At 32.8% G+C, this 10,458-nt stretch overlaps 1 protein-coding gene across 1 annotated transcript in view; it reads right to left on the bottom strand.

Moving 5' to 3' along the window:
- Positions 1-1,545: 1,545 nt before the first annotated feature.
- The window catches only part of SLC17A6 (solute carrier family 17 member 6), a 37,157-nt gene continuing 28,244 nt past the window's right edge, over positions 1,546-10,458 (bottom strand). Inside the window, exons 8-12 of the mRNA XM_081064427.1 lie at positions 7,680-7,829; positions 4,676-4,808; positions 4,166-4,276; positions 3,536-3,663; positions 1,546-2,813 (exon numbers count right to left, since the gene is read on the bottom strand). Of these exons, the coding sequence (XP_080920553.1) occupies positions 2,478-2,813; positions 3,536-3,663; positions 4,166-4,276; positions 4,676-4,808; positions 7,680-7,829 (858 nt within the window). The 3' untranslated portion in view covers positions 1,546-2,477. The remainder of the gene's footprint in view (positions 2,814-3,535; positions 3,664-4,165; positions 4,277-4,675; positions 4,809-7,679; positions 7,830-10,458) is intronic.

Genomic DNA, 10,458 nt, shown 5'->3' on the forward strand with positions numbered 1-10,458 from the left:
AATTAGGTAGCATCATCGACCTGACAAGTTTTGAGTTTTTTTCCTAAATTTTTCTTTAAGCTTAGCAGAAGTTGTGAGAAGACTGTCGTCAAAAAATAGAGTTTGGTCTCCCTAATAAGACAAGTGTCCATCAAATACCCTACAAAATCTTTACAACCTTATTGATTATATTCCCCAAACTGTCTTTCGTATCCCTGTGGCAATCTTGTGTTTACCGATCGTGCTTTCTAATCCCCTCACCTTCTCCCCTATCCCTACCCGCCTCTAATCTAACAACCCTGAGTTTTTCCTCTACATCTCTGAGACTATTTCTGATTAGTTGTATGCAAACTGTAATGGAAAAATAAAAAATTATTAAAAAGAAAAAAATAGAGTTTGACTCAAAGACCTAGTTTTTGATGTATTAGGTTGGTGGAAAAATAATTGCGGTTTTTGCCGTTGTTTTTAACCCTTTAAACCGCAATTACTTTTGCACCAACCTAATAAAACTCTACAGAACCATCTCCACAGTCTGAAAAATGCCATGCTCTTCCATTAAATATCAAGTGGCTTTAAAAAAGTGTTATTCTTGGGCCTAGATGTGGCTGCGTTGGAGCCGCATCTAAATTCACACAAGCTAAATTCACACTAAAATTACAATCTAAATAAAATAAACCCAAATTAATGTATTTTTTTTACAAAAGGATAAATAGAGCATTTTATTAACACTTTTTTTGCAGCAATGATAGTCCATATCTTTTCATTCAACACAACAAAAGCCTATGATCACATTACATCACTTTGAGACACAAAGCAAAAGATATTTTTATTTTCTTAAGGTCAAGAACAGTTTGCATTTTTAAAACAAACTTTTATATTTTGTATTTGCAGTAGCAGGGCCTCCAGTCACTAGCACAGTACAATGAACAGATCAAATATCCAGAATAGACAATTAAATACACCAATAATATTTTGTGCTGAATTGGGAAATGCATTATTATCATTTTAGAACATTATAAAGAGGTCTGATGTTAACATTTTTTTTAAAGGAAAAAATCATTCCAACCACCCAAAAAGCTACCACAAGCAAAATAAAGATAATATACTGATAGAACATTTTATGCATTGCACTTATTGCTTGGTACACAAATGTTGCAATTTCTGTTGAGTTATATTAAGAAATGACAAGCAAAATGCCTCTGCCCCATCTAAAATTCAATGCCTCTATGAAAGTAGAAATTGCAGTCCCCTAACCCAACATTAGGTGTATGCTGTTTTTGGTTTTCTTGTGAAGATTGTTTATTATGTTTCCATGTATGGATATGTATAAGATATACAGATATATATATAGATATATATAGATATAATTTTAATATAATTTATTGTCCTATATATTTAAGACAAATATATTTTAAATGGGACTTTAAATAATAAAATTGTCTACTTACAATCTCTCTATTAATCATTTTTATATTACATATATAGCTCTGTGGCACAAGTTTCATATAGTATTTAATTATTAAGGAAGAAGAATATCTAAACCATTTTCTATTTCTTTTGTTGTTTATATTGCATTTTCAGGGCTATATTATTTCATAGTAAATTTCTTATTAGATTCTTCATGGTGATTGCATCTTTTTTTCTAATGCAAGTTACAACCTGTACAAAGTTGTAATAAAAAATACATTGAAGTCTATTTATTTTTTATATTTTTTGCAAAAAAGTTATGTGATATGCTACATGAAAAGTCAGATTTTATTGAAATATGAAGTGTTGTATACTGTTAGGTAAATGAATGGAAGAACGTGAAGCATACCCCTCACTTTACAAGTTCTTTCACAGATAGAATAAGTGTTTGTGCCCAAACATTTGATATAAAACACTGCAAGATTCCTTTCAGTAATCAACAAATTATTCCACATTATGTAATAACAATAATTATTAAGTACATCTTGCTAGTTGCTAGCCCATAATATCCTTCTCTAATTGAGAGATATCCCAACTCATGATTTACACTCAACAAACGTCAACATCTGATGCAGGCAACATGACAACTTGACTTTTTTTAACAGGATTTCTGTGTGAGATCTTGCAATACAGTGTAACAAATATAAGTGCATTTTACATGATAAAGTAGCTTTGGCTTCCTAACCTTTGTAGGATGAAATGTGCCAACTGTTTTAGTTGTGCTTTATTAAATGGTGATGAGTTTTAGCTCAGATGAAACCAATGAGTGACTACTTGCTTCTACAGTGTTGACCAGTCAACCTTTAAATCACAAACGCATGAATAGATGACCTGAATGGAATGATGGGATTTCACAACTTCTACAGATTGCACTTGATGGTAACTTCATGAGTTTGTTTTGATTTCATTTTTACAGCAAGACTTGCCTGGTTGATATGTTTACATGTTTACACCACATATTTTTAAAATTTTTGTGCAATCACAATTAACTTAATCACAAACACTAAAAATAAATCCAGCAATTAGCTTTGTTATGAATAATCATCTCGGTCCTTATAGGTGTATGAGTCTTGTACTTCTTCTTGTACAAATTCCTCTTTCTTTTCCCAACCATTGGGCCAACCTCCATTGGCCTGTGTTGTGGCACCATAAGACTTGGTGGTACCATAATTTATATAATTTTGAGTAATGTCCCCTGTTTCTTCATCAAGTTCATCTTCATGGATAAATCCACATTTTTCTTCACTTGTTTCCTCAGGGTCTGCCCAGGGTTGCTTCTCTCCTGAGGCAAATATTGCATAAAATATAACTCCACCATAATGGACCAGGGCAGCGATCAGGAAGACATACTGCCACTCTTCACGTGACTGTAGTGACAAAAGTAGCACTGTAAGAACAAACTCCCCATGTTTGAAAAGGCTAACATCTTCTCTAAATGCTTAACCATCAAGCTTTTCACAAAATGCTACCTGTAGGGAAAATAACTATTCTGATTACATAAAGCAAATGCTGTGGTAGAAACTTCCTATAATATGATAACTTTCATTACTCAAAAATTTTTAAGTCTAATGTTGTGAAATAAAACTCCAAATACACCTATGGTCTGTTAGTTTTTAAAATATTCATAATCTCTTCTTACTTCTATCGATTTACTTATTTTTTTCTCTCACTCCTTTTGTTTATTTCCTTCTGATGAATCATGATTTTGAAGCTCTCTGTAAAGGACAAATAGCTGATAACTATATTCTTCCACTGATAACAGCAGAGGAGTCTGAATGGAGGTTTGCACATAAAGCTCAGAAGATTTCTGCTTATTTCTTTTAATAAGCTAGAAGCAATTTTTTTTTGTTTATTACCTCAGGAATATCAGAAATATTAAAAGGTATCCAGAACACATTGCTTATTGATTGAGAAAGAGGGCTCACTCAGAGGTCTTAGAGAGATATTATCTTCTGAGCCTCAGTTATCTCCCCTATTTAGAGGTATGGTCACTGGACCAAAAAAGTAATGGCAAAGTGAATATATTAACCTTTTCTCCAATCATGAGAGAGAATCTTCTACAACTGAACATCTGTTTTGTCCCTCTTACCTTATTCTTTGTCATTGCACCAACAATGATAGGGCAAACCATTCCTGACAACGTGCCAACGCCATTAGAAATGCCCATTAAGATACTGGCATATCTTGGAGCAATGTCCAGGTGATTAACATTGAAACCTGAAACACACACGCAAACGTTGACTCAGAGAATCCTAAACTTCTTAGAAGTAAATGCCTAGAGAATATCCTCTACCATACTCATCACCCTCCTTAAAAGATATTAGGTACATAGTATGTGCTTAATAACTGCTTTTGGATAATTTAGCTCAGGAATACAGTGGAAATAAAATGAGGTATAATTTCTTGTCTAATAATATATGTTGCTCACTCCACAGAGAGAAGAGGAGATATGTTCTCTTAACAACAACAACAATAACAGCAACAACAACAACAAAAGAAGGGTTAGCATGGAGAAGGTAAGTAGTAACAAATCTAAATAATGATTTCTAAATGTGTTATCATTTTTATTTTTTTCTAGTGGAAATATGTTAAGTAAACTTTCTCAACATTCAAAATATTAAAGAGGGAAGAAGATAGAAAAATAGATGATAGATAGATAAATTTTTATCACCAGCCAAAATCAGATGTCAGAAGTACAAATTCTTAAAAGGTACATTACCAGATATAGCAAATCCACTGAATCCCACTGCCAGTACCAAGAAGGAGATAGCTACCCCTCTAGTATGAGAATAGCCGACGACCAAAAGCAGGGTTGCTTCCATGCCAAAACCTTCAGAAACAAACACATGAAAACACTTCAGAATTTGTGTAAAATATTCCAGTGAGCCAAAACTGCTAAAAATGCTTATACTTATTGACCTAGCAAACCACTTCAGGGAGTCTATTTAAAAAATAATAACAGTAATAATTTATACATAGAGATTATTGAAAGCTTCCTTGTGTTTTAATAAAAACATCAAAAACAACCTTAAATTTCAAGAGCAGGAGGTCAAGTTCATTATGTGGTTATTTAAAACGAGTCATAAAAATCAGAACACGGGAAATGATTATAAATGAACAATGAAGGCACAAATTTAACTGCATATTTAATATGCGTAGCAAAAGTTATTCATGTAGATCAGAACTTTGTGAACTCAAAACATGTCCTTAACGTCACTTACGTACTTACCACCACAATTCATGATCTTTCTTACTGTGGTAGTTGAAAGAATTTGCTTGCTTCTTAGAAAATCTGCAATTTGTCCTCCAATAGGCACAATAATTGTCATTACTAAGTGTGGCACAGCAGATAGCATGCCAACCTGATGAAAAATAAAAGGGGGAGAAATATATGTGACCATATGTAACGTGGGCAATTTAATGATCTTGTTTTTTTGAACCCATCATAAACACTTTATTAGACAAAGGAAAAGAAAAATATTGTCTCCAAATAACCACTCATTCCTAGAATAAGTAATAACTTCCACAGAATAAAGAAGAAAAACAAGTAAATTTACTTTGATCCCTTTTTATCTTCCATAATACTTTTTTTCTGTGCTATGAGTCAGTAAATTTTGAGTTTATGAATAAACTATCCTGAATCTTATCAGAGTGATTCACATTTATGTGTACATTTCATATTCTTAAATATGTTTGCAAACATTTATCGTTAGTCAGATGGAAGAAAGAGAGACAGAGACAGAGAGGGAGACAGTGAGAGGGAGGAAAATATATTTGAAAAACCTTGAAGAGACTATATTTTAAATTTGTTTTTAAATTCATAATAAGGCTAAAAAAACTATTGCACTTTAAGTATATATCTCTTATGAGTTTTATACTTAGTTTCATACATTAAGAGCCCAGAAAATACAGATCAATTCTTTAATTTTAGGCAAATATTAATATTTAGTCACATTATTATACAGTGGAATATAGTTTGTACTAACTTCATACCAAATAGCCCAATCTAAAATCTAACCCACCACATCAATTCAACACACATTTTTTGACCAATAATTATGTGCAAAGCACTGTTTTCTCGGCATTATTGAGGCAGAAAGTATAAATAAAATGCATTTTAATAGTGTATTACCAAATATATGGACTCAGTAAATTTTAAATATAAACATACAGAAGTGTTTTACTAAGTATAATTTGAAGCACAGTTCCTTGCAAATTATAAGTACTGGTTCAAAGTTTATTATTTGGTATAAATATGTTTTTCAAATTTAATTATTGAAGGTTTTAGACAAATTGTGTGTTTTGTTTTACAATGGTATATAGTGTGGTATTGTGACCATAGACTTGGGTTGTGGTGATGGTTATTTGAGACGGTGAATAACTCCACAATAACTTAAATGTCCAAGCTATTTAATTGTCTCTTTCATTTCACATGGGAGTGTTTTACATTATTGTTATAGTTTACTGTAGAGTTTGGATTTGGAGCCATATTAGCCTAGATCCACAATCCATGGTCTATTTCATTTATCACCTCCTTTACGCATTTTTCAGATAAGTCGAGAGACTTTTTTTTAGCAGTATAATTGAAATCTTCAAGTCAATTTGTGTGTGTAGAATTTATTCACAATTTTAGTTAAAAATGTAATACGTGAATCAAATCAACCCATCTGGTTATTGTACTTAGTTTTTAGTTTTACCTCTAGCTATCATTTTCAATTAATTGAACCTACAAGGCCAAAATGACCATACAGTATTATTAACATCAGTTGGCTCCTTCACTCTCCCCCATGAGACCTGACTTTGTTAATAGCCTCTCAGTGTCATATTTGTCCTAGATTATGAAAATGGACTCACACTCCAGCAGCCTTTGTTGAGAAGTCTAACACCTCTCAGAGCTCCCAAAGGCTACCCTGTAATGTTTGATCAGCTCTAGGGAGAAGAGCCCATCTGCAGCAGCCATTCTTCTCAGCAATGAAGGAAACAGTTTCCTTAGAAACAGTGATTACAAAAGAGCTCTTAGAATAGCTACTCCCAAACTCAGGTTTTCTTCAGTTTCAGGCCTCAGATAGTCTTTCATGTAGAGACATAATATGAATAGCGAGCCCAGCTGGACTTATGTAATGACATGAAGAGAAATGGCAAGCCCATTGCCAGCACAGACAAGTGTATTCAGGATTCAGCAAAGGGCCTGGTACAGAGACGGCATTCAACAAATACCTCATGAACTACTTCAATGAATATATGGTTTACCTGGATTTGAATGGCATAGTAAAAGGAATTGAAACATAAATCAAAGGATCTGGGCTTAAACTTCATTCTGTCATTTATTACCAGCTTGGCCTTAGGCAATTTAAATATCTTCCCTAGTTTCTGTTTTCCCATCAGTTCAATAGAAATGGTAATAGTTATTCACCTGGCCAACCAAACAAGGTTGTTCATGAGTCTGAAAGCATCTTCTAAATTTCAAACCCTTATATGAATATAAAGTAGCATTATTATGCTCATTTTATCCTTATAGAAAATCTCAAAATGACTATGTTTTCATAGGTGTAACACATGTCTGTAGCATTAGCATGCTATACTGTAATTAATAACCGTGCCCTCCCTCCCTCACCTTGCTTTTTTCTTGGCTACACCACCAAGCTATCAACTCTTGAGGACAGGAACCATGATTTTGTCTCTGAATCTCACCCAAAACTTTGCATATCATGTTCAACAAATTCTTGTTAAATGAATAAGTTGAATAAACAACATACAAGAATGTTTTCAGATATTTTTTTTCTGTCCTCAAATCTTTTAGCCAAGCAGATTTCTGAGAGCACTGAAGAAAAGTTAGGTTAGTAATTTTATAAATAAAATTCCATCTCAATAAAATACCTTTTTATTCACTGGTATGTTGTCTCTGACCTGACACTTAACGTAAGCTTTGCTGAGTTACAGGGAAAAAGGTATATTGCTGCCCACCCCAACTGAGATGGGGTAAACTCCATGAGGATAAAGACTAGTTCTGTTTTGTCTATATTTTTAGCAAAAAAAGAGCAGTTTCTAGTAGACAGGTGAATGCAGTCAACACTCAACCACCTTACTTAGTCTTTGATTCCCGAAAGTTAATAATAAATAAATAAATGAATTAGGTCATGAAATTTAGAAGATAAAACTCTTGGCAAGGGAACTTAATATTCACTTGAATACAAAAACAAAACACAAGTTAAATAGAGATAATTTTTCCATACCTTGCTGATTTCAAATCCAAAGACTTCCTCAAAATATGCTGGCTGACTAATGAGCAATAAATAAAAAGTCCAGCTTCTGCAGAAGTTCGCCACAATTATTGCATAGACCGGCATAGATGTAAAAAATTTCCTCCATGGAGTCTTGAATTTCTGAAATCCCCAAAACAGAGCCATTCCAATCATTTAAAATGTATTCTAACTAAATAGGAATGATACAAGCTTTGTTTTTTCAGTATATGTATGTTGGGGCATGAGTAGAAGGTAGGTAAGTGAAAGTGAATCATTAATTATAACAGTCCATTTAACCTTAGCTGCGTGAATAATCGTTGGAAGTATACAAAAGTCCATATTTATAGAAAACTAATTCCAAAAGCATAGATCTTAGTTTCCAAGTTTTTTTCTCTTTTTTGGCAGTGATAAATAATGTCTCAGCTAAAACTTACTGCCAAATTAGGGACCTTGTTGGTATCCAAAATATTTTATATAAAGTGTTGAAAATTCAATGCAGTCAGGAGGATAAAAATAAGAAAAATTAACAATGCAATATTCTAGACCCTATCTAAAGACAATGATACCACCAATGATCTATAAACCCTCTTGATAGCCAGTGGATATCAGTATAAATTCTGTGACACTGGCATGCAAGGGTTTATAAAACTTGCATGGTGTATACATCTGGTTAAAGCATTTGGCCACACAGCACACCATGGGCACATCATAACTACAGTCACGCATCGCATGATGATGCTTGAGCCAATGAAGGACCATATATATAATAGTGGACTTATAAGATGATAATGGAGCTAAAAAATCCCTATTGCTTAGTGACATCATAGCCATTGTAATGATGTCCTAGTGCAACACATTACTCACATGTTTGTGGTGATGCTGGTATAAACAAAGGAATATCATCCCAGTCATAGGAAGTATAGCACATATAGTTATAGTAGTAGGCTATACCACCGTGTTTCCCCCAACACTAGACCTAGCCGGACAATCAGCTCTAATGCGTCTTTTGGAGCAAAAATTAATATGACTCAGTATTATTTTATATTACGTTACGTTATGTTGTGTTGTGTTGTGTTGTGTTGCGTTATGTTATATTATATTATATAAGTTATATACTTATGTATATAAGTATATATACATAATACATAATACATAATATAAGTATGTATGTATACATATATACTTATGTATATAAGTATATATATATAAGTATAATATATATATTTATATTATATAAGTATATAAGTTATTATACTTACTTATAGTAAAGTAAGACTGGGTCTTATATTAATTTTTGCTCCAAAAGACGCATTAGGGCTGATTGTCTGGCTAGGTCTTATTTTCAGGGAAACAGGGCATCTGGGTTTGTGTAAGTACACTCCTTGTGTTCGCACAGCAAGTAAATCACCTAACGACATTTCTCAGAACATATCCTGCTGTTCAGCAGCACATGGCTGTAGTTATTTACGATATTCAAGACATTCAAAATTAACAACATAAATATTACCGGCTTTACTTATAATACCCATCAAAAAATTACATGTACCACACTTAGAGACCCTGTATGCACCCCAATATAGAACAAGTATCTTACCCTAAGATTAAGTTTTGCAACTTAAAATGTCTTTCACATTTCCAAATACTTTCTCAATTATTTTGAACACCAACATACTGTTTGGTAAAGAAACAATATCCTAAAATAACTTGGTTTAATGGTAACTTGGGACCTTTGACCTGACCGAATTAGTAAAAGAGGAGGCAAACACTCTTTTACACAGATTTGGTAATTTTGGGGGTGGGGGTTGACGGGGTATAGAACCTTATAATAACTAGTATTAATTGTGAATCAAATTGGGCCATTTAAAGATTACTTTAAAAGCAGTAGAGTAGGAAGTCATATTTGGTAATCACAAATATATGTACTATATATAGGAAAAGAAAGAAACAAAAGAAAACAAAGCAAAAACAAAAACCTGTCCTAATAATATACAATGAGTACTATATGGCTTTGGATAAAAATGTATAGTGACAGCATCACAGATGGGTTCAAAAAATACAGGGCTTTTTTTCTTAAATTCAATATGTTCTGGGAAAATGGTGTCAGATGAATATACTTATTGACTGATAAGAAAAATTGCCAAATACAGGAATGTCTGCATTATACTATTATGTTTGTATATCACATAACTTTAGAATATTATTAGGAGTAAATAAATTTTTCCTGCTGGGAAGGTATTTCTTTTACTTACACCATGATCATCTCCACTACAAACTTTATTCTTCAGGTTGAAAAACACTTTATCAAATGTAAGAGAAAAGTGTCTAATTTTATGCCTTAGAATTTATTGCGGGCCATACGAAGGTTTGTGGTATTCTGATAACATTCTACATACAGAACTGGCTGTTTGCTTCACAGGTGTATTTAGTTTACAAAAATTCAGCAAGCTGTGTGCCTAAGATTGTGTGCATTTTTCTGTATGTGTGTTATATTTAATTAGTTTTTTAAAGAAAAAAGAGATTAAAGAGACATTACAGTTAGCCGCAATGTGTGATCCTTAATTGGATCCAGATTCAAAACAATATGCTGCAAAAGACATAGGAATATAGACTAGGTATTAGAATTTGGACTGGATGTTATAAATTTGAATATCATCTAAGTATTAAATAGTGTCAGGAAATGATTCTCAATTATGTTAGGTATGATAAAAGTACTTAGATTGTGAAGGAGAATATTCTTATTTTTCTAGATATCCATTTGAGGGATTTATAC

Source organism: Rhinolophus hipposideros (genome assembly GCF_964194185.1).
Source record: "Rhinolophus hipposideros genome assembly, chromosome: 10".
Taxonomy (NCBI): Eukaryota; Metazoa; Chordata; class Mammalia; order Chiroptera; family Rhinolophidae; genus Rhinolophus; species Rhinolophus hipposideros.